At 43.3% G+C, this 24,865-nt stretch overlaps 3 protein-coding genes across 3 annotated transcripts; all 3 read left to right on the forward strand.

Moving 5' to 3' along the window:
- Positions 1–85: 85 nt before the first annotated feature.
- Positions 86–2,833, forward strand: lrrc23 (leucine rich repeat containing 23). The gene is made up of 8 exons (XM_085782155.1): positions 86–427; positions 813–922; positions 1,033–1,153; positions 1,259–1,400; positions 1,711–1,841; positions 1,935–2,071; positions 2,204–2,408; positions 2,505–2,833. Exons 1-8 carry the CDS (start codon positions 341–343, stop codon positions 2,544–2,546), a joined length of 975 nt encoding a protein of 324 aa, XP_085638281.1. The 5' UTR covers positions 86–340; the 3' UTR covers positions 2,547–2,833.
- A 685-nt stretch (positions 2,834–3,518) lies between these two features.
- On the forward strand, positions 3,519–11,286 carry tktb (transketolase b). Its single transcript, XM_085782156.1, has 14 exons — positions 3,519–3,781; positions 5,971–6,088; positions 6,199–6,312; positions 6,438–6,535; positions 7,330–7,521; positions 7,923–8,050; positions 8,129–8,325; positions 8,605–8,769; positions 9,125–9,281; positions 9,365–9,495; positions 9,587–9,670; positions 9,795–9,891; positions 10,071–10,190; positions 10,360–11,286. Exons 1-14 carry the CDS (start codon positions 3,675–3,677, stop codon positions 10,530–10,532), a joined length of 1,881 nt encoding a protein of 626 aa, XP_085638282.1. The 5' UTR covers positions 3,519–3,674; the 3' UTR covers positions 10,533–11,286.
- A 199-nt stretch (positions 11,287–11,485) lies between these two features.
- LOC146984749 (extracellular matrix protein 2) lies at positions 11,486–24,620 on the forward strand. The gene is made up of 10 exons (XM_085783212.1): positions 11,486–11,501; positions 14,063–14,184; positions 14,304–14,555; positions 14,641–14,881; positions 15,175–15,290; positions 16,591–16,723; positions 16,806–16,963; positions 17,119–17,258; positions 22,323–22,649; positions 23,058–24,620. Exons 1-10 carry the CDS (start codon positions 11,486–11,488, stop codon positions 23,230–23,232), a joined length of 1,680 nt encoding a protein of 559 aa, XP_085639338.1. The 3' UTR covers positions 23,233–24,620.
- Positions 24,621–24,865: the final 245 nt, after the last annotated feature.

Here is a 24,865-nt window from a genome sequence, read left to right on the forward strand (position 1 = left end):
CGCACTAATTGTAGCACATTAACCTTTATGTTGACCTGCGCTGCACCTGTAGAGTTTCCATGGCAACAGTAGTAAAAACAGTGCTTAGCCAGCTCGTCGGAGGTGTCAGACGTAACCAGAAGTTAACTTTGTTTTTGTTTTTTGAAAGAGTTAAAACTTGCTTTTGAAGATCAATTCACGGTCTTGGTAAACATTATAAAGTAAAGCTACAAAGTTGAAGTGTTGCATGTTAGCTAGCTTTTAGCCAACACAGAAACATTGATAGCCAGCTAACAGTTGTCAGTTGGTCTTCTACAGTCATTTTTACATTTTGTGATAACATAAGCTACAGTTAACGAGGATGTCTGAGGTGGATGAAGATGCTGTCTTGTCGGATATAGACTGGCAAGAGGAAACGCATCAAGACGGAGTCGAAGAGGACGAGAAGGTAGAGCTGTGGCTAAATGTAGCTAACAACAGTAACTGTGGTTGACCAATGTTTGCAGACAGTACATGAGCATCTTCTTAAAGCTACACTACTCAAAATAACGTCAATGAACACCTTTACAAATCCTGGTTGTCATCCTAAATATAAAGATGATCTTATTGTTTTTTACAGTCCTTCCCATTTCTAGTAGAGGCCTACTGAGATCCAGGTTGACCGTATCAAATATTATAAATTAGGATACATTCATAGCACAGTCTACAGTATAAGCTCAATTTGTGGCCCTTGACATAAATTGGTGGTGTTCAGTGGTAGGCCTACATTTTTCCCCAGTTTGTACAACCAATAATTTCAATTTGTTTCATATTTTCTTCCCGGTGCTCCACAGACACAGGTTTGCCATCTGACACAAGATACCATAAGCCAGGGGCTCTCGTTACTGTGTCGAACAGGAAATGGGTTATCACATGCATTTGTCAAACTGGACCTGAAAGACAAGTAAGGGAGGGGATAAATACCTTGCCCTGTATGTTTTACCTCAGGTTATCTTTATGAATCTTCCTTCATTTCATTAAAAATGTTCCATTTGTTATTTCTGCACTCCTCAGAGGACTGACTGATATTGCTGTAATCAGCAATTACGTTCACCTTCGTTTTCTGGACATATCCAACAACCGCCTTACTGATCTTTCTCCTCTGGCATCTTTGACCCAAATGCTTTGGCTGAAGGCAAGGAGTATTTTTGTTCTTAAAAAAAAAAAAATACATACTTTGGGCTTTAACAGTTACTCAATCTAGCTGATTGTAAACTTGAATGCACCTCTTCTGCTGCAGGTTGACCATAATGCTGTTGCATGCTTCAAAGGGCAACCTTTTGATCAGTTACCTTACCTGCAGTGGCTGAGTATGGCATCGAACCAGCTGACAGAATTAGATGGTCTAGTTGGCTCTGCTTTAGAGAGTCTCAGTCTTACAGGTTGGTGTGTTGGTTTTTTATGTCAGTATCATGATTATGTTATGTCATGATTCCATGAAAGTGACTTATTCTAAAGAGATGTTTGTTGACTTAAGAATAATTAACTTTTACTGTCATTTAAAATTAGGGAATTGATAAGAAGACATAGGAATGTGTTTTTCATCAGTTAGGGCTTCTCTATTCTTCATGTAACCATTTAATTTTAAGAATGCTGACTCTTATCTGTCAACAAGATTTCAATCAAATATCTGACACCGAGCGTATATTTTTGCAAGGGCCTTAACATGATAAGTTGGAACTTCTTTGGCAGGTAACAGTATCAAGACAATGAAAGGTCTACGGTGTGGCGGCTTTGGCAATTTGGTATCGCTAGAGCTTAGAGGAAACCACTTAGACACCACTGATGGCATCTATCTTCCCAACCTGCAACGATTATATCTGGTAATAAAACTACTTTGATATGGTTGATAGCACCGGTAACTATTTGATAACTAGACAACAGTCTGCTTGTAACTGTCTTTGGTCTCCGTTCAGGCCCAAAACACGATCAATCGTCTGGAGGGTTTGGAGAAGTTAGAACGTCTCACGGTTCTTCACCTTCGGGACAACAAGCTCGATTCTCTGGATGGTCTCAGCCCCAACATGAAGTGTCTTCAATACCTCAATGTCAGGTACACAGCTGAATCGAAGCAGGAAATATCAGATCAGAGTGTCCCTGATGCTTCCATCATCAATTAAGACAAACTTATATGATCTTATGTGCCACATTGTAAGTCTCAATTATTTCTGTCTCCCTTCCTTAGAGGCAATGGAATCTTAGATGAGAAGGCCCTACAGCACCTTAGACTTGTGTCAAACACTCTGCGCGCCTTGGTCCTTTCTGATAACCCACTGGTGGAAACGGCAGACTACCGCCTAAGTGTACTGATTGTTGTGCCACAGCTGGAGCGAATTGACAAAGATCCTGTCTCCATCGATGAGAGGACTGAGGCCTGGGAGAGAATTAGGGTAAAGCTAAGAAACATCTTGTCTTCTTTCCTTCTGTGGCATTGTCAAACACAATCTCCTTTGTTGGATTTTCTCATGGCATGAATATCATTTCAGGAACTTAAAGAAGAGGAAATACCTGATCCAGAAGATTTGTAATGAGGGCCAAAATGAGGAAGTGTCTGACTTCCTTGACTTTCTTTTAAAAGAATGTGGGTGGGTAACTGTGATTGCATTGTCTGTGATAAGTGTGTGTGTCTTCATTAAGCATCTTACATAACCCATCATCTATAAATTGTACATTAAGCTTGCAATTATTATAGTTTATCTACTTTTAAAACAATAAAAAAAAATTGAAAACATTTCTGATGCTTCCATTGACATGTTCAAGTTCAACTTACAAAGCAAGGTATCAGTGGCTACAAATAAGAAATAAGTTGGTGTCCATTGCGTCTCCAAACTGTTCTGTTTCCCTGAGTAAGGATGAGAGGGCAAAATCTACCACCATTTCCCTATTGGCAGCCATCCAGCTGCAGCTTTAAAGGGACAGTGACATTCTGGCATGAGTGAGGCATCGACATGTATACTGAAATATACGATCAGTATAAATATATAGTTGTTGTTGTTTTTTTTGTTTTTTTACCAGATTATGCTATTGTGTATGACTCACAGTTGTATCTTAAATTGCTGGGGACATTTCCAATCCACACCACACCAGCATACATACCACAACCAGGAAGTTCACTGGGAAGACAGCACATTTTTATCAAGATGTCAATATGATAGGTTGAATTTCTGTTATTTTGTTTCCTGATAATGTCACATCAATGCCATATTATTATATGCAGGTCTCTGCACAGTGGCTAACTATGAAGATAGTCATAAGTCATGTACTCTTTGGCAACTCACGCTCTTATTGCTATTATTTTTGGCGATTTGCATGTTTTTTTAAAAAGAGAATGATATGATAAGACAATATAAACGTAACGTTAGATCTGTATCTTTCATGAACTGAAAGGGGTTTGTGTGAAAAGCAGCAACTTGCACCACCACTGGTCCTCCAATGATTGCATTAGGTGGGAGTGGCTGTCACGGAAGACTTAAGTCCCCCTGCCTCCGCCGTCGCCCCTCCTCCTTCTCGGTTGTACTTGTACCGGGCAGCTAGCAACGGCGTGGCGCAGCTCAGCGACTATCCTCCGCCGACACCTCGAAGCACCTGTGTGACCCACACAACCTGAACACAACTTCTCAAGTGGAAACGACTGCGAAGACAAGACGCCAGAAACCATGTCTAGCTACCACAAACCCGACGAAAAAACCCTGCAGGGGCTGAGAGACATCGCCAACAAGCTGAGGATCCACTCCATCAACGCTACATGCGCCTCTAACTCCGGGTAAGTGAATCAAAGTCACTCACCTTAGCTTCAAATACTGAAAATGAAGAGGCTACAAACGCAGAAGTGTTTGCAATAAGGATACAGTAAGTTAGGTCGCGCACGCTTCACCTGTGCGGCCTGGCTGTGGCTGCACGTGCTGCAGAGCTGTCGTCACGCGGTGAAAAGCATAGCCACAGTTATTAGACCGCTAGCGTGCAAATAGACAAAATGTACTTTTTCCCATTTCAAGTAGATTTTGTGAGCTAACTTTGGTTCAGTGTACACGGTCCAAGCTATGGCTAGCATATGCTAGCAGTCTCGGTGTGTGTTAACGTTAACGCTAAATGTAGTTGCCGACAATTTAAAACTAATGGCAGCGTTTACAGTGAAAACTGCACAGTTCAGCTCAACAATTCATGCCCCGTATTAACAATTAGCAGCGAAGTCACATGGTCGTTAGAGATATTAGCACCGACTCGCATTTTACTAGCTAACAAGAGAATCACATGACCATGCGAATTGATGAATCTCGTGGTCAGTTTGACGCTACAGTTTAAAGTTACAGCTCCGACCTAAAACGCCAGGAATGAATGAATGAATGTTTCTAATGAATGGTGTATACAAATGCACACCCACCGAGCCGCCGCCAGGGAATCTAGGTCGGCTGCGATAACCCTAATGAAGGCGGCTAGTCAAAGGTACACCTGTGGTGTTGCTTCATCCTGGAAGTCAAAGTTCCCTGAACTACAGTTGTAACCTGACGTTTTCCTTTTGACTGTAATAAATGTCACCACAGGCTGAAACGGGAATAGTTATAGCTTCCGGGATTTCCGTCCTTGTTCAGAGTATTACCATATCACTTCTGTGAACTACCTGTTGATCAGGCTGCTCTTTACTTCCTTGTTTATCAGGATTACTATTGCTATGCCTGGTCCTCCAGACATCCAATCAAAACCACAATTTACTCAATAAAAGCCAGAAATGCCTCCTAATTGAATGTTTTATTTATGTATTTTTCTATCTATGTAGGCCATCACAGTTTATGAATTGTAATTTATTTATTTTTGATTTGTTTTATATAGATTGTATTTATATTCACATGCATAGCCTTAAACAGATGAACCAGAAGACACTGGGAAAGTGAACACACTTATTTAAAATATGAAGTGAATAAATATCTTGTATGCAACACATGTCAATCACCTGGCCAGGAATTTCAACACCATAGTATTTAGAAGTACTGTGTTTTATATTATCTGCATAGTTACACATTTAATTACATCTACACCCATTGAGGAAATCCAGCATTGTGTAATCACCTTAGGATATAACTGTAAGGTCCAGAAACAAAATGTTTGTTGATGAACCTGTTTTTGTCACTTCCTTTTTGTCCTATAAGGAAGTAAACGAGTATTATCCTAAACACCCGCATCATGGCGCCTAGCTGCAGATGCATTGGTACTGCTGTTTTCATGCACACAAAACATGGCTTTTGTAATGGTCTTTATGAATTTACTTGAGTTTATTTCCCAGCAGGTTGTCTCTCAGCAAAAGGACCAGGGGTAAATGGAGCACTGGGATTTCTGTTTTCTTTTTAATTGTAAAACTTAACAGTGATCATAATGTATGTTTTTGTAAGTAAGATAACCCTGTGTGTTCCCAGCATGTTTTTATATTATGCCATTTGTAACTTGACCCACACACGGAAACAGAGATGCCGTTGAGTAATGTGGCATTTCTAAACACGTCGATTACAGTAGTTGTACCACCAGGTTGCAACAACTAACAGTTTCACAAGTTTGCATATCTTTTTGAGACACTTTTTTAAAGAACTCTGAAGTGCAGTAACAAACTGAGTTGATCATGTTGCAAATTAACAATCCATTGATATGAGTGGTATGAATAATCCTTAATGATGAAAGGATCTTCTCAGAAGTCGAGGCTTGTGTTTTGGAAGTTTGCATCAAGTTCTACTGGAATGACTGGAACGGTTTGTCTTTTGTTACTGAAGCGTCATTGACAAACTAAAACCAGTTGCTTTTTTTTTAATGAGGTGTAACGTGTGATCTTCTCATGGCTGACACTCATTCTTGAAATGAGGAGGAACATGCATGTGTGCATGGCGTGTGAATATTGTCGTCTTTTTACAAGGTGTAATTTTACTGTAATCTTCTAATGGGCTTCTTCTGATGTTTCTGTCCCTCCAGCCACCCCACATCATGCTGCAGTGCAGCAGAGCTCATGTCTGTGCTCTTCTTCCACACCATGCGCTATAAAGCTGATGATCCTCGCAACCAGTGCAACGACCGCTTTGTGCTGTCAAAGGTTGGCATAAATAAACGACTCGGTTATATTCAATTGGTCCATACACATGAGACTAGGTAACATGAGTGTCTCTTTTAAAACCTTTTTTTTTCCTCCTCCGATGTCTCTAGGGTCACGCTGCACCCGTCCTGTATGCTGCCTGGGCAGAGGCAGGTTATGTGAAGGAGTCTGATCTGCTCAACCTGCGTAAGATTGACAGTGATCTGGAGGGCCACCCCACACCAGTAAGCCAAGAGTCTTAAATTCCTCTTTGGTATTCATGTTTCCTTGGCAGGCAAACAAAATATGTACCCATTGTACTAAATCTAGCGTTTAATACTGAGTTTTTCTTCTCCCTCCTCTTCATCAGAAACTGGCTTTTGTTGACGTGGCAACAGGATCTCTTGGACAGGGTCTTGGGGCTTCCTGTGGGATGGCCTACGCTGGCAAATACTTTGACAAATCCAGGTGAATTTTTAGCAGAAACTATGGAGTCATAACGAGGATGACAGTATGGGATTAGTCCTGACGATATTTTTAAACCTGTGTGATGATCTGGTCCGTCTTTGCTGAGTTTTCAGCATTAGTCCAATGAGCATCCTTTTTATAGTACCTGACGTTTAAAGTAGCTTAAGGCCATGAGTTCTCCATACTCCAACTAGTCTGTTTGTGTTTGGGTGCAATATTATACACTGTGTTCTTGACTCAACACTGTTTAAACAAGAGCATTGCGGGACAACCATTTAATGCCTTAAGTACTGCTTTGCTACAGTGGCATGCAATGCACCATAATCTGTTAAGGGGATAAATCTGGAGTAGTGTAGTTGTAATTGTAATGAAGCACACCCCAGCAGGGAGCATGAAGCAGTGCCAAGAGGTGTTTAGGCTGGGCTCAAAAATTTTAGTCTTTGCTAGATACTTTTGTTCATCTGATTGGAACTGATTGACACCTTGCTATTGGTGAACTATTGACATTTAAAGGGAACAATCGCCCAAATAGTTTGATTTACATGGGAATCCAAGATAATTTATACTTGTCAAGCACCACACACATTTGACAAAAGTCTGTTGTGGGTCATTTGATTTTCTTGCACCTGATATTATCATGACAGATGAATATCTCTTGATTTTGAGAGCCACAGGATGCAGCAGCTTATTTTTTTCACCGTAGCGTAAGTTGGGGAAAAGGAGAAAGTTGCGATTCATCATTTGGAGGAGAAACGGTAATATCGACTTTTTCCCTTGTGTACTTTGTGTTGTAGTTACCGTGTCTACTGCATGATGGGTGATGGAGAGTGTTCAGAGGGCTCGGTGTGGGAGGCCATGGCCTTTGCCTCCTACTACAAGCTGGACAACTTGGTGGCTATCCTAGATGTCAACAGGCTCGGTCAGAGTGAGGCAGCACCCCTGAAGCATGACATGGAGACCTACCGCAAACGCTGTGAAGCCTTTGGGTGAGAAGCAAGTCCAACTTTCCACTCCTTCTCTTATCTAATATCAAAGGAAACCAATTTGACAGGTTGACACATAACAGACTTGGAAACATCTCTAAATACACTACCAGAATTATAGATGACTTTGTTCCATTTGGATAATTATGAAATCGCCAATTTCTAACGGTGTTGATTTTCACAGGTTTTAATGGTTTGTAATTTTACTTGTCATGCACATCCCCTTTCACATGCCTGCAGGAGTGTCTGTGCCCTCCCCTCTGAAATTTGACCTGCTCCACCTCTGCTCAGTTAATGTTTTGATGTGCAGCGTGTTTGTTCAGAAGTTAATGCATCCCTGTGTTTTGGGTTAATATTTGTTGTAATGCTCGGCATGCTGTTAAAACTGAACCATGTCTGTGTAGGTGGAACACATACGTGGTGGATGGACATGATGTGGAGGAGCTGTGCAAAGCTTTCTGGCAGGCCCAGCAGGTCAAGGGCAAACCCACTGCCATCGTTGCCAAGACATTCAAGGGCAAAGGACTCAAAAGTAAGTGGGGTTTTGGTATGCTCAAAATATTTTTCTTTTTGAAGGCCCTGGATTTAAGTGTTTGTATCTTTTCTGTAGACATTGAGGATCTTGATAACTGGCATGGAAAACCCATCCCCAAGGACAAAGTGACTGACCTCCTGAATGACCTGAAGGCTCAGATCCAAGTCCCCAACAAGACCCTGTGCCCTGAACTGCCAAAAGAGGACGCTGCACCTGCTGACCTCAGCCCCATCTCCCTGCCCGCACCCCCAGCCTACAAAAAGGGAGAGAAGGTACTTTTACTTGTTAACTATTGTCGGCTAACGTACATGAAGCATTTAAAGTGATGGTGCAAAGCCTAATCGATCTATAATGGTCAGTTGGGTAAAGGTCACTGATAGCAGTGTTTTAGCAAAAACGTCTCTTATCAGCTTAGTGGGTGGAGGCCTTGCCTCACAATGATACCAGCTCCAGGATTGACTTGCATGTAGAATATTGTGGGGATTTATTTCTTATTAATTGTCTTGTTAATTTGTCATTTCTCATGGTCATTTCCCTTTTGTCCCCTTCAGATGGCAACAAGGCGAGCATACGGTGTGGCGCTGGCTAAGCTGGGCCAGGCGAGCAAGAGAGTGGTGGCTCTTGATGGAGACACCAAGAACTCCACCTTCTCAGAGACCTTCAAGAAGGCCTTCCCTGACCGCTACATCGAGTGCTTCATCGCTGAACAGAATATGGTACATCAACTCAGTTCATTGGTGTGGTTTGACAATTCAGGAAGATGTAAACGCAAATCTTAAATTTTTACCAACACAAAAATGGTTTAGGGTTAGTTCAGGTCAGTTTGCATAATCAAGTCTGACTTGTGACGCCTCACTCATAACGGTTATGAAAGACGGATAAATTTGGCTCCTCTGCACTCTTCAGGACCATAGGCTGCTCCAAATTGGTCTAATCTGTTACTATTCATTCTCTAGCCTGATAATCTCAACCTCACTGCTGCTCATCACCTGGTTTACGTGAGCCTTCACACTTAATCGCCTCCACTGTCATTAAGACTAACCCATTTTACTAATGTCTTTGTTACGGCAGGTTGGAGTGGCCATTGGCTGTGCCGCCCGTGACCGCACAGTTGCATTCGCCAGCACTTTTGCTGCCTTCCTGTCAAGAGCCTATGACCAGATCCGTATGGGAGCCATCTCCCAGACAAACGTCAACCTAGTTGGGTCCCACTGTGGAGTGTCCATCGGTAAGCTTTCTACCGAGGCGTCACTCTTTTTCTATAGTGCATAGTTGAATGCACCCTGTCCCTGACTGATGCTGTCCCTTCAGGTGAGGATGGTCCTTCCCAGATGGCTCTGGAGGACTTGGCCATGTTCCGTGCCATCCCAACATGCACTGTGTTTTACCCCAGTGATGCAGTGTCCACAGAGAGGGCAGTTGAGCTAGCAGCCAACACCAAGGTTGGTAGGCCAGCTGATGTCAAGAAAGATATCTTCACAGTGACCAGGGAGCAGCATTCTTATGTTGTGACACCTTGCTCTTTATCCTCAGGGTATCTGTTTCATCCGTACCAGCAGACCAGACACTGCTGTCCTCTACTCCCCAGATGAGAAGTTTGAACCTGGTGTAGCCAAGGTAAAGACAGAATATAATTTTACACACTTTAATCCCTTTGAACAAATGAAGCGCTGGTAACAAAAAAAAATGCGACTGGACAGCAGAAGAACTGATGCAGAAATTAATGTCTGTATTTTAATAGGTGGTGCGCCAGTCTGACAGTGACAAGGTCACTGTGATCGGAGCTGGTGTTACTCTGCATGAAGCCCTGGCTGCTGCTGATATGCTGGCCAGTGAAGGTAAACTCACATTGCCCTCTAGTGGCTTCATGTAGGAATTGATCTGAGGCCTACGCCTCAAAACCTCCATGTACAATTAAAAGTATTTAACTCATTGGATGAAGTCATCAGCCATATGGTCAACCAGCGTGGCCTAATAAACCTCTCTGATTTAATATTTTACCAATAAATTCTTCTAGGAAAGAACATCAGAGTGATTGACCCGTTCACCATCAAGCCCCTGGATGCCTCTACCATTCTGTCCAGTGCAAGAGCCACAGGAGGACAGATCATCACTGTGGAGGACCACTACAAGGAGGGTGGGTTGTTCTCTGTTGTAATGTTTGCTTTAAAGGTTTATTTGGACTTATGTGCCAAAGACATTTCAGAATTTCTAGGCTTTGATTTGCATACACACCAGGGGACATGATTCAAGACAGCTCTGTTATGCATTGTTGCCCTCCCTGATGGTCTGTCTCCTCCGTCCAGGTGGTCTTGGAGAAGCCGTGCTGTCTGCCGTGGGCGCAGAGCCCGGCATCATTGTGACCCGGCTGGCGGTATCCGGTGTTCCCCGCAGCGGGAAGCCCCAAGAGCTGCTTGACATCTTCGGCATCAGCGCCAAACACATCGCCAACGCCGTGCGCCAGACCTTTGCAAACTAAGAACTGCACCTCAATCTCCCACTTTTTGCTCTGAGTGTCGACCAACTTTCTGCCTAATTTAACAGCTCCCTGGCATGATCACACGAAGACCTCTTTTTACTTCTGTGCTCAAGTGCCATCTCGCAGCTTTGACTCGAGTGTAGTTTGCTAACCTAATCACTCTCACAGCTTGAGCTAGATGGGGACAGGAGTGAAGTGTGGTCAACTGGAGATGGTAACGTTCCCCCTTGTAAGACACCTTCCACTTCTCTCTTCCCAGATGTTTTCTGTTCTTCCTCTATCAACATTCCTTTCTTTGATCCCATACCTTATTTTCATTTGGTCTTGGAAGTGGCTCAGACAAAAGAATCACTAAATACTGTAAATGTGGCAGGTTGACAGGTCCATTCATCCCCGCTGACACCATCAGCCTGTCCACTTTCTGATTTGTCAGACCACGACTTCCATTGTGTTCCAAACCCTCATTTCTTTCTCACATTCCTGATACCTACCCCTTGTGTCCTCTCACTCAGCTGGCTTTCATGGCTCTTTTTTCTAAAAAAGCACTGTTACGGTTTGTCTTGCATCTAATGTACTAGATCACGTTTGTAGGTGTGTTCAGTCACAGTAAAGTCTCACCGGTTTAGTAATAAACTGTAATAGCATTCCTCTCATGATCCCTGACCACGTGGCCATCACACAGTGTTGCTGCCGTTGCAGGTCACCTGTCGTGCTATTGTTGCTGTGATGTATTGAATTAAAATAATTAACCTGATGACATTGGTTGTGTTGTTTGTTAGCCATGGCTGGTCTAGCGCAAATGTCCCCGTACGCTTCCTCCTCTACCTTACAGGCCTCTGTGCTGGCGGCGTTTTCATTTTCAGTTTTCCATCTCCTCAGTTTTGCAGATGTTGCATTCAAGTATCGCATCGAGGGAATGTCTTAAAATCTGGTCCAAACATTGTTCTTGACGGATGGATATTGTCATAGGTCAGGTTTGGTCTTGAGCTCAAGGGAACCCACCTTACATCTGTGCGCACATGTTCAGCTGAACACAAGAACAAACTGATTATTTTGGTTGTCAAAGCTGAAAGGTCACTGTCATGGCACAGAACACTTTATCCATTTCCACACGTCACACAGTAATTGCAACACATCAATACATCCCGGTTTATCCAGAGTCCCATGAATTAAAAGTAGTCCAGGTGGTGGAGGCGTACAACCCTGTGGAGAAGTCCAGTGACTCCCCCAACATTTCCTCTAGTCTAATGCAACCATAAGAGTTTATAGCTGCTTTTTAGAGAAATTTGGTAACTTTTGTCCTGGTTGTGACATCTCACAGTCCTTCATATTCCCCTTTAATGATGAATTACAATCACCCTTCCTGAAATCTAGGTCAGAATTTCACTTCTTGTGAAAGTAGCACTGTCTGACCCACTGATTTTGATTTGTCTTGTGCACAGGTTAGTGGGCATGTAGTGCAGCAGTAGTAGTAAAAGTTGTAACAGTACCTGCTTTGCATCAACATGTGAGCATACTCGTGTTACTGAGGCGCCACTCTGCCTTAGCACATCTCACAAAGCCGCTAGCATTGTTGTAGACATTTAGTCTTGATTTAGTTTTACTGGATGTTTGCTGCATGTGGCTTTTTACAAATAAGTGTCAGAGATGTTAGAGCTGGCAGTGCACTGACCGTCTAAGCCATGTTTATTCTGAGTGAGAAAACAAGCTAGTAAAGTTGTGGTGAGATGGCAGAGAGCAAAAAGTACAATAGTTCACTGAGGAGTTGGTTAAAAAAAAAAGAGCATTGTGTCTCAAACCAGTAAATATCACTAAGGAAGTAAAGGAAAGTGTTGTTGAGTATGTCGGACTGGGTAACAGTCTCTGCTTTGGAAATTGTTAATCCAGGGTGTGGTCAGACAGATGTTTAGGAAGGAGTTGAATGTGGTCAGTGGATTACTGCATGTTCCTGTCAAGATTTCAATGAATAGTCTTTGGAAGACATGACTATTTACCTTGGAAGATCACATTAGGACCTCTGTGTTTAGTGTTAAATTGTCCAGTGTGCCATTTGGAATATGTCTGGATCCTGCTGTCGTCGATCTCCAGTTGCAGAAAAACAAAAACCTTACATATGGGGGCATATTTTCAGCCCGGCTCATACTGTGTAAACCCATGTTGTCACCACCAGAAGTGGTCGTCTGGGACGTAACAAAGTCTGTACACATCTCGACAGATTCACCGAGTGTGTGCGGTTGGTGAGCAAATACAGAGGGGCTGTCAGCAGGTTGCAGCCCACAGTGAAAATCCCAGTTTGGTTCAACAGTCAGCCAGTGGCACCTGTTTGGCGTGGCACTGAGCGTAAGGATGCACACACACACACACACACATGTACAGTCTGTATGTACAGAGCATCAAGATGTCTTCATTGTTCACTCCTCAGGGGTCGTGTTTGTTTCATACATACATGCCAGTGGAACTTGGCCAAACGGGGTCGACTCTGACCCGAACTGTCTACCAACCCTGTCTCTGTGTTGGAGAGGCTCCAAGATCAGCACGCTCTGCTCAGAGCACACAGTCTGATCCAGTCGTGAGAAAAAAACACAAAACTGACAGCGCGTCACAAATTCATGTTTCAAACCGCTCGACCATGTCAGCTAGAATGTATCACAGGTGTATGAAACTTATTGTGTTCCAGTTGCTATCTTTCGCTGCCCGCCCGTCTCTCGACTCCTCCACAAACCTCTGTCTTTCCACCTAGTGTCAGCAGACAGTTATGAGAGGGAGAGGAGACACGGAGGAGCAGGGCGGGTCTGCGTATTTCATGGTACGATGACCAAGGGCCCATATTAACAATGTCAGTTTTTTTTTTTTTTTTACCTCTCTGCCCTGTAGATATTCCTTCCCATCCCCTTTCACCCTTTCTTCATTTCAGCTTTCACTCTCAGAAGGGGGCATGTGCAATACATTTTAGCAGTGCATTAGGCTGAGTCACACAAGAGGAACTTAAACCACATTGCTATTTACAACCTGAAATTCTAGGGTTTTGTGGAAATTTGTCCTTGTGTCTCCATCCTGGTGTAAACTGTCACGTCGACTGTCTGCTGCTCACAGAGACTTTCTTCTGTTTGTCGTAATCGTCTGCGATTGCTGTGGATTTGCTTCTTCCCCAGAAGGTCTTTTGGATGTTTTGTTTTTTTCCCAGCTGAGAACAACTGAGTTTAACATCCAGCGATGCAGGCACCAAGGATGTGGATCGTGTTCATTTGTCTGACTGGGACAATTTCATCAGGACTAAGCCAGCATGTGGAAACACACTTTGAAACATCTTCCGAGGCACCAGGTTTAGAAACAGCAGTGGTTCTTCCCCCAGCGACTAATACAGCATCAGATGCACTCTCCTCAAGCTCAACTCTTCCTGCTGGTAAGATGTTGGTTTTTTTGTTGTTAATGACTGATTGTTGAAGTAATTCAGCTCATACTTCAGATTGAAAAAACACCCACAAACTTTTCTTTTTCTCTTCTGCTTTGACTTGTTATCATCACTGAAGAAAAGAGGGAGGATGAGCATCTCCAAAAGGAGGCGGAAGAGGAGATAGAGCAGCAGAGAGCTGAGGGTGCCGTGGGGAGGAGGAAACGCGCATCTCCAGTGGAGGCCAATGCATACAGAATAGTACGAACACAGACATAAGACACGATTTCTTCATCTTTTCACTCGTTTAACAACTGTGTTAGAGTGCACTGATTTATACCTTTGGTTTATGAGGTTATGTGGTGTGCTGCTTATCGTAGGCAGGGCTGGGGCGACCCCTGATGGGATGGAGGAAGCGTGGGAAGGGAGAGGAGGGATCTAGCGCTCTCATGGCCGTACTTAGGGAACTCCACGCGGAGAAGAGAAGGCTGATGAATGAGAAGAAAGCCCAGGAGGAGGAGGAGGAGGATGACGATGATGACGACGACGATGATGATGATGACGATGACGACGATGATGATGACGACGATGATGATGATGATGAAGAAGAAGAGGAGGAGGAAGAAGAAGAGGTTATTTCTTTTGGACAAATATGACCTTTGATTTCCTTCCAACCATCCAGTGAAGGTAATGACATCATTTTCTTTTATGTGTCAGGAGGAGGAAGAGGAGGAGGAGGAAGCAGAAGGAGGAGGAGAAGAAGAAGAAGAAGAAGAGGAGGAAGAAGAAGCAGAGACAACAGAGGTTCCCAGCAATCAAACTGAAACAGAGAGCAGCTTTACCGAGTCTCCTCCAGGCCAGTGTCAGACTGTTGACAGAGAAATCAGCTGCAGGGGCCTCGGCATGACTCACCTGCCAATCATTCACAACCTGGACGCCACAAAGCTGGACGTGGCAGGTGTGTGTGTGTGTTCTATCATTTACATCCTTACATCTAGGCTTATTTAAGAGGAAATGGATTCAATTAGAAGTCATTTAGGAGGGAATACTATTAACGTTAGTGAATCGTTACCTGAAATACTGTACTGTTGTTTTGCTCGCTGCAAAGTTCACTGGTTGATTATATTATTCACATGAATGTCAGGAGGAAAAGTCCAGCTCAAATATGTCAGCATGACATGACCTCATCACCTTCCTATCAAAACACTTTACATGTGTGATAATAACCTGAAATGTGATTTATCTTTAAAGAGAACAGCATCAGAAGCCTCTCGCCTCCTGCTCTCTCTGGCCTGATCAACCTTGACGAGCTGGACCTGAGCAAGAATGAACTGGACGACGAGTCGTTCAGCCAAAACCCGCTGTCTGTGAGTATCGCATTGTGTATTTGGCATGTGATAAAATCCTAGAGGCCACTCGTTGTTAGTGATAAAATGCAACCAAAGGTAAATCCATGGAAAAGAATTGAAGTGCAGAGCTGCCGCAGTGCAATCCGCCTCAAACTTGTGATTCTAGTCCAACCTGCGGGATTTGGATTTTATTTCTCACAATTACTCTTATTTATCAGTATGTAATGCAAAACCCAATTTGTCCACAAGACAAAATAAACAAAACAAAAAGTGCCCAAGGGAAAATAAACAGCTAAATTTTGCTGTTTACATGCACATGTTTGAACTGTAACTGTCACTGAAATTAGTTAACACCGTCTGATGTCACAGATGCAAGCTTTATTTATTTAAGCCTGAAGGAAGGAAAGAAGGAAGTAAAGAACTGATAAATTCCTTAGAGCTAAAACATGAGCCACAGGTTGAATTTAGTTTCTTTTTTTAAGCATTTGATTAAGTGTCAAATTCTAAATAGCATCTGTTACTGCGGTACTGGAAGAGTAAAACCTCAGCACAGATGGTGCAGCTGCAATTATTTACCTTTTCTATAGGTGCTATACTGACATGAAAAGCTCCCTCTCATTGAGAATCTGCAGCCTGCTACTTGTGAATGGGTGAATCTGTGAGTTAGACAGTTTTATGAGTTACTTTGCATCTAATTAAAATAAAAAGCAGGCTGCATCCTGTATCATTACAGCAATAAAAGAGCACTGAAAATTACATTAACTAATCCTTTCTAAGAATAACCCCTGGTCTAACCTCTAACTGACCACAGGCCAAACACAGATCCTGACCACACTGAGGCAGCCCACCACACTCTGACCAATCATTACATACCAGCACTGACATACTCTCACAGTATTGGCTGGATAAAACCTGTTGGAAAACAGATGCAGCCAATGATGTGGAGAATAAAAGGAAATTATTTTTAGAGATTTTTTTTTTCCTTGATTTCTGTTCACATCCCAGTAATGACAGAGGACTGATGGCCTGGCTGGAGGGATACTGCAAAAGATGCAGTCCACTGTTTTTATTTGACACACACCAACCACAGCAGCTTTCACCGAGGAGCCACACAGAGTGGCTTTACTAAAAATACACCATGATAGATGAGATGGAGGAGATGCACAGATTTGACATTCTCTCATTTGGTGTACTTTGTGTTCTTCTGGGTCAGCTCAGAGGGGAAAATTGCGGATTTTCTGTGAAGTAACCATTTTGTCTGTTTTATCTCTTTGGCCCGTGCACCTCTCCTTTTTCTTCTGCTGTGTGTGTCACTCAGAACTTGACTTTTCTGAGGAAACTCAACCTAGATGGAAACCAGCTCACCAGGATCCCAGTACTGCCATCGTCCCTTGAGGAGCTCAAGATTAACAACAACAAACTCAATACCCTCACCCCTCAGTGTTTCAAAGGTAGGAGTTGCATCAGTGAGCATCAATGGGGGAAAAAAAAAAGTTTAAATACTGACGATGATATTTATCTCCCCCTCTCTAGGTCTGATGAACCTGTTGAAACTGGAGCTGGAAGAGAACATACTTCATGAAGGCAGTGTGTCATCACTTGCCTTCAAACCTCTGAGGAAGCTGCAGAACCTCAAGCTGGATAACAACCGTTTCCGTTCCATCCCTCCAGGTCTTCCCCCATCACTTCAGGTGCACTGCTATGACTCTACTGAAATCCTGTGGGGAAAATCCTCCTCTTTAAGATTTTTCTTATTTGCATCAGATACAGGGAGCCTGCTTGTCCAGAGAGACAGATACTGACATGCAGACTGTTTGTCTGTCTGTTTGTTTTTTTCCCTGTATAGAAGCTGGAAATGAATGACAATCAGATCGGGGTGGTGCCAGACAAGGTGCTGAGGGGCTGCAGTCATTTGAGGGTGCTGGAACTGAGTCACAACCTGCTGCATGAGCAAGGCATCGATGACCGTGCCTGGACCGGTCTCAAGTATGTCCGTCCGTCCATCCATCCATCCATCCATCCATCATCATAATGATAATGTTCTGTAATCCCTGTATCAGCCACCAGAGGGCAGACTGGTGTCGTTTGGTAACCGAAACACCTTTGTCATTATTTGTTAGTGGTTATCAGTTGATGACTATGGCACTGAAAATATGCAAAATAGTGCATTCCACTTAAAAGACAATATGGTTTCGGACAGATCAGTTCACTGTTCTTTTTTATTGATATCAATCAATCTGAGTTTGACACTATGATTCATCCAGAATCACAGACCTCAACACACACTCACACCCAGTCAAAGTACCTTTAGCTGCTTTAGCATATCTGGCTTCAATATTGCATGTCTTTGGCTGACACTCTGACTGATACACACAAAGGCAGACATTCTTCCTCTCTTTTCCTCTTCTCTCTCTTTCTCTCTCTCTTTATCACACTTACACACTTATACACACGCACACACATACACACACACACACACACATGCACGCACGCATATCACAGAAGTTATGACAGCCGACTTTGTGTATTTAGATGAGCCGACGTGTGAAGGAGAGCTCCAGGGCAATGGTGTGCCTGTACGTGTGTCTGTGTATGGCTCCGTATGTGCTTAGATGGTGTGTGTGTGTGTGTGTGTGTGTGTGTGTGTGTGTGTGTGTGTTGTTTAAATATAGTGAATTCCAGTGGATTTTTCTTTGCTCCCTGGGATCCTTGTGAACCACAGTGGAAGCTTCAGGGAAAACTGAGAAAAAGAAAACGCAAAGGAGAGAATAAAAGTACAGAAAAGTACAACTGGAGTGACTTTAGATTGGATTGATACGACTGAAACGATTATTTACAATAGGAGGTGCTGTAGAAATCAAAAGTTGAGTAAAGCCTAAGCGGGGGAATGTATATGACTGAAGAAATTATGAGATCTTGTAATCACAGTTTGGAAAACAGTAAAAGAGAGGTTATTATTCACTGGAGACAAGTCTACCTGGCTGCACTAAACTTTCATTTGACTTCTGACTCTAGTATATGTGACGCCTGACACTTGACCTCATTAGCGAGGAGAGCAGCAGCGTTCCCATTGGCACTGCAGGTTTATTAGCCTCCTTTAAAATCTCTCCTCAGCACTGCATAGACAGTGGAGTGTGAACCAATTCAATTAACACCACGAGAGAAGATACCTTAAAGGGCGAGGGTCATTACTTCTCTGTGGGTGGACTCTGTCTCATTGTGCAGATAATGATTAGGTCCCTGCTGAAACGACATCTTCATCGTGTTGCTCTGCAGAGGTGTGAGACTGAAAGGATTTGAAGAAGGGGAGCAACAAAATGAAAAGTAAATTGCTTAATGACAAAATAAACTGCAGTGTGCTGGTTCTGGTTAGCGGAGCGCCTCTGTTCCATGTCATGAAGTCAGTGTTATTGTTGCCTCGTGCTGGGCTTTGGGGATTGGAGGTATGAGTGGAGGATACAGGGGGTTACAAGAAACCGGGGAGTGAAGCTTGGACCTGGACTCTGTCTCTTGCAGGCCAAGCTGTCTGCCAGCAGACCCACTTCATTATGTACCTTGTTAAGACTGAGCATGTTAGCTCTGATCCGTTCTTCGTTAAAACAATCTGATATTATGTTATGAGCTTAATAACAATTTTTAGTCTTTGTTTTCCAGGTCCTTTTTTATGTGCTATGCTGAGCTGTAAACATATCCGAGTTCTGTCTCCAGTTTGTGTTCCTCTGGTTGTGTTTACAGATGCTGTCAATGTGTGGACATCATTCAAACATAAAACACATGCTTTTACAGTCAGAGCTGGAAAAGTGCTCTATTCAAGTACAATACTTACTGTATTTTTACTTTTACTTGGAATTTTGCATACATGAATTGTATAGGCATTAAGCCTTCTCGTGTTGTGTAACAAAACCCAAATCTGCAGCAGCATACAATCAGTTTTGAGGTTGCTTCTCCTTGCTATATCAGCGTTCACTGTTGAGCACATAACTGCAGCACTCTCTCTCTCTCTCTCACACACACTCACACACACACACACACACACAGCCTGTTTGCCGTCTCCTTCTGGCTCTTTAGGAACCTGTCATCTAGACTGACAGTCTTAAAAGCCTCCATATCTACAGTACTCATCTCTTAGCTGCTCAAAACTTAAAAGTAGACTCACATCACTGTTGCTGACAGACCTTACTCCAAACACATGTCCACTGACAGAGCAGAACACGCCTAAATTATGTTCTAAATGATTATATTTTATGGATAATATGTTTTAAATTACAATTCTTAATTCCTGCAATCGAGCATTTTTATTGGGAAAGTGAATTCAATCTGGACTCTTTTTGAGTGCTGCAGCGTAATGTAACGGCCTTGTAAACGTGTCATTAACTTATAAAATATCAAGTAAAACTTAATTAAGAGGTGACAAAGTAATGGTGTCTTACTTTCTTTATGTTTAAACTGGAAGCATTTTTTTTTGCTAATGGCATTGTATAACTTTTTTCCCACTTGGTTTTCATTAGATGAGTCATTTTGACAGAGAGGCTGTCGTTGGAGAGGGTCTCCACTTAGATTTACCATTGCTGCAGGCTCGGGCTGATTGCATGGAGGTGCAGGTTCAGTGATCATTACATCAAAATTGTGTTCTGACGTGTCTGAACGTGATAGGTCTTTCAAATGGAAGCTTTTTATTTTTTTTATCTTTGGACCGGCGCAAATTGGTTTCATAATAAGCTTACATAAATGGGAAAACAAGAACACATGCACACGCCACCACGCCGATACACACCAACTTTGCTAAAGCATCATACTCATGTCAAGGGAAAACCTCCGACTTTGATTTAAGTGATCTTTGGTTCACATTTCAAGGTTTCCTGTTTGGTTATAAACACATTATATTGGGAGTGGCGGCCGTTCCAATCTGACACAGCAGTTTCTAGATACATTACACAGTGGGGGAATAGTATACAGTACTGTCTCAGTCGATTATCCAAGTCATATTCAGTGTTTAAACGAATCCAAATGTGCGGCAGTCTCTATTCAACAGATGTGAGAAGTGGCTAAAATGCTTCCAGATATCAGTCTACTTCAATAAATTCAGCGCACACAGAAGTCTGCGCCAAAATGACAAGATAAGCCACGGTCTGCAGTCGTCCGTCCATCATACCGTCTATCCTCCACTCTGCCTGCCTACATTACCTAACCTAGTTGGTTTTGTCAGTGCGTAAGCCATCTTCTGTAGCGCTGGCATGGTGGGCTCGGCACAGATGGAGCTGTATTGTATTTGTGCTCAGGAGAATGAGACAAACCGCTCTGTGTGCTGGTTCCCATTGAAACTCAGCATCCCGAAGATGGGCAGGCCATCAGTGTGATTAATGGTCACCATGCTTTGCGCACATAAAAAACCTTTGGTTATGTGTAACAGTTGTTTTTCTTCTCTATAAATGTTTTAGAAATGAGGAAATTAATTCCAAGAAATAAATCTTTTGGAGGAAAGCACATTTGTTTATATGTATGGTATGTTGAGTTTCTATTGTTAAATTGGCATTTTAAAATGCATGTTTCTGTTTGTACATACCGTATGTGTTCTCTATGCATCTCTGTACTGTATCTACATGTATTTTTTTTTATTATTTCTCCCTTTTTGTGGTTGGTGTTTTTCTCTCCACATCTTGTTGCAGGAACATGGGCCTGCATGTTCGTTGGTGTGTGCGCTGCGCATCTGTGTAGGTGCCAGTGGGTGGGGGCGTAGAGGGTGGAGGACTCTGAGAGGAGAGGACTGTGTGTCCCTCTTCTCATTAATACCATGTGGAGCTCTAAGCAGCGGCGGACTGCAGCTGAGCTTCCTGGCAGAGATTTAGAATACAAATCAACAGCACACAACTGGTCTGAACTGGTACTGAGAACAGTGAGAGTGATAATATTTCAGGGTTTACATTTTCAAGCAGAAAGAACACTTTCACAGCAACCCTTAGGTGCCATAACCCTAATAGGTAAAACAAAAGGCCTGCTGCGCACACAGGGAGAGTTGGCTCGTGTGATTGCGTGTTTTGAATTAGAGCTGCTTTTGTGCTGTCAGTGCTCATTCCCCTGTGTCTTGACATGGTTTTCACTGAGACATTATGGTTGTATTGATGTGGTGTTATATTATATCTGTGTTTAGCGGAGAGGCATGTAACTGACCTAAGGTTTCGTGAAGTCTACAGTTGATTTCATTTGACCAAACTATGGGAGCATTGACTTATACTCGGCATAACCTACTGATAAATGATCAGACTTTGCTTAATGTCCTAATATTAGGCATACTAAGTCCATGTCATCGTCACACATCATTTATCTAATGGAAATAGCGATCCCCTGCAAAAACAGCGGTGGAGAGTGTAACGTAGGAGTTAAAGCAGTGGATTTACTGTAAGTCACTCTTTCAAGTAGCAGAAACACTGAAATCCCGAACATCAGTCAGATGCCAATCCCAGCGTCTATCACATTCGTAATTCTCCGCTGTCTTTCCTCTCTCATTGGTCTTTGTTAAACTTCGCTGTGTGGTCATTGGCTGGCCACCTGAGGATGTTCCGAGCCCATTGGCCCTTTCGGTGTGGTCTACGGATGGCGGAAGAACAGGAAATTAGGTTCCTCTCCTGCTGTGAGCTGTGTTGTAAACTCACAACAGCTGTGTGGGATCTTCCAACGAAAACACTGAGCCCTTGTGCTGCATCTTCGCTTCAGACCCATGAGATCTGGTCCCTATGTCTGCGGCAGTTGATTCTTTGTGCCGCAAACTAAACATTTGCATGCTCCTTATCGGGCCACTTAGCCACAAATTCCCCCTCAAATTGCCATGCTCTCCTACAGTGCAGCCCCGTAGGCCCCATTATTTTCTCTCCTGCTGCTTCTCATGTCTCTCTCACAGCTTAGACCCCCACCCCGCACCCCTACTTCTCAATCTCCCAGGTAGTACTATGCTTGAGACCAGAGTGACATCTGTTTGCAGCTTAACAACGTCAACAACTTCTTATACGTATCAGACTGAGAATCTTGATTCCTCTGTGTGTTTCTTCCCCGCAGATCCTTGGAAACCTTGGACCTGTCCCACAACCAGTTCACCTCTGTCCCAGTGAATCTGCCCCGTCCTCTCCGTACACTGAGTCTCCAGCACAACAGAATCGGTCGCATCCCTGGCTTCGCGTTCGGCCGCCTACAGCCCGGCCTACGATCCCTCAATCTGTCCCACAATTCCTTGAGCAACGAAGGTATAGAGCAAGTCTCTTTTGTTGGAACGTACCGCTCACTGAGTGAGCTCCTATTGGACAACAATCGACTGTGGGAGGTCCCTCGCCGTGTTCGACAGTTTAAGAACCTGCAGGTGCTGAGACTGGACAACAACCAGATCAGGTAGAACAACACTCGCCATTCAATCATGATGCAGGGATAGTGTTTCCATGCTTGGTAGCCATTCATTCCTAAAATCATTAGCTCTGGCAGCGCTGCTCCCTTTGGTAATCCCTCTGAGGAAAACAGTGAAGAAGGATACTGTTGCATATTCAGCCATTCATTCAAACAAGCTTCTTCATCAGCATTAGGATGAAGAACATGACTTTTGTTGTCACAACAATTTCTTATTCCTCTGTGAACAGACACAGCTTCTTTTTTGATTGAACACAGTAACACTGGAGACCAAAGCAACAATTATGATTTAGCTGCTGTGGGACACGTGTTCCCGGTCAGTCACTGAGTCACTGAGGTATAGCATTCAGTTTGTCGTGTATCTAAATTTAAGTGTTGTGTATGTTGTGGTTTCAGGCTGGTGAGGCAGTGGGGAGTGTGCCACCCTGGTAATACGGGCTCCACCTTGGCTTCAGTCCACTTGGAAAATAATCTACTGGAGGTGGAGAAGATTTCTCCAAAAGCCTTCTCCTGTCTCACTGATGCCCAGGGACTGGTCCTCCGTCCACAGCAGAGGGACACGTACCAATAGGCTTCACAGATATGCAAAAATGACACATGTGCATCATCCTGATGACACACAACTACACAAGTCCTTCTTGGGGTTTTCTGTCACGTTTTACCTTCGTTGCTCACGCCATTTACGTATCATCATAATCATCATCCCAGAATCAGGCAGGGTTTGCAAAAAAAAAACCCCAGCTTCATCGTGTAGTTTGCTTAGCCACCCAGAGCTTTCATTTCAGCATCAACAAATCCATTGTTTTCTTCCACATCTCACCTTTGATCAGGAAAATGACTGTTATGTTTTGGTATGTATACAGCGCATGTGTAATTTACACAGTGATGGAACTGGTTATTATAAGAAATGTGTCTCAGTGTTGTAAAGGATAATACATTACAGTGGAGTTCGGATTTGCACAAAATACAGTTCTATATGTTTTTCATTCTTTTCACTCGAGTATGTGATACTCTGAGAGTATTTTGACTGAAGAGGATTAAGTAATGTCTCAAGTTTGAGTCGGTGCTGTTTGCAGGACCTACAGAAAGAGCCTTTGTTCATGGTAAGAGGAAATAAAACAGTTTGGATGTGACATCTGCAGCATGGGGGTCCCTGAGAAAAAAAGTGAAACTCTCTGGTGACACAGAGTGAAGCTAAGGAGCCCATTAGAAAGGAAAATATAAACATCATGCAGGTTCTGTATGACCAGATGAGCTCCAACATAAACATCTACCACCAGCCGCTCAGTAAAAACACACAGGGTCACTCTGACTGCGAGCCGGGCCCCAGTCGGAGCCTCCAAACATGTCGAGGTAACGTCATTCACTATAGGATTGTGTATGGTCATTGGGGCGCAAGTATGTACGTGTGCGTGAGAGCAGAGGGGCAGCCTATCACGCAGGAGAACACTAGGGGAGTCAGGAGAAAGGTGACAACCACGTTAGGGCCGAGCAGAGCTCCAGGGGGACAAACAAGGAGCTCAATATTGAGCCACAATGCAGCAATTGTTCTCCGAAAGTCTCAAAGCTAATCAGTGAAAGATGAGACGAGTAGCAGTTCACGTCTAGTTGAGTCCAATAAGACGTGGCTGGGAGACAGAGAGAGAAGGAGATTTAAAACAGAGAGGAAGGCAGGGAGCTGGAGCGTGTTCAGAGCTCTTTTCCCATCTGGGAATAAAAGCCGCTGGAGCTCTGGTGCCCTGCCAGCCTTATTGACGAAGCAACTGCCCAGATCTCAATGTTCTCTCTGTCTCTTTCCCTCTCTACGCATCTATTGCCAATGCTGTATCTCTCTGTCCATCTTTCCTGCTGTTTGTCCCTCTCCTCATGGCTTTCTGTCTCATCGTCCTCTTCCTGCAGGAAAGCATAAAAAACAATGCACCATTCTTCTGTCTCCCTCATATCTATGGTCATGAATCCTGTCAATGTTTACAGCTCTGTGATATATATGACATGAACGGGGAGTCTTGCCCATATTATTAATTGTGCGTTAGTTACTCCATGATGTGAACATAACAGAGCCACAGGGGAAACGAGAGCAAAACCCTCCATTAAACTTTTTAATTCTATTTATTCCCCTCATCCGGTGTTAACATCAATCACTGAGGTTGAGGAGCATGAAGTGAACACGGCATGTAGACAAACTGAATCGCATTTCAAGCGAC

The sequence above is a fragment of the Trachurus japonicus genome, chromosome 7 (genome assembly GCF_045865225.1).
Source record: "Trachurus japonicus isolate A0001 chromosome 7, Traja_1.0".
Classification (NCBI taxonomy): Eukaryota; Metazoa; Chordata; class Actinopteri; order Carangiformes; family Carangidae; genus Trachurus; species Trachurus japonicus.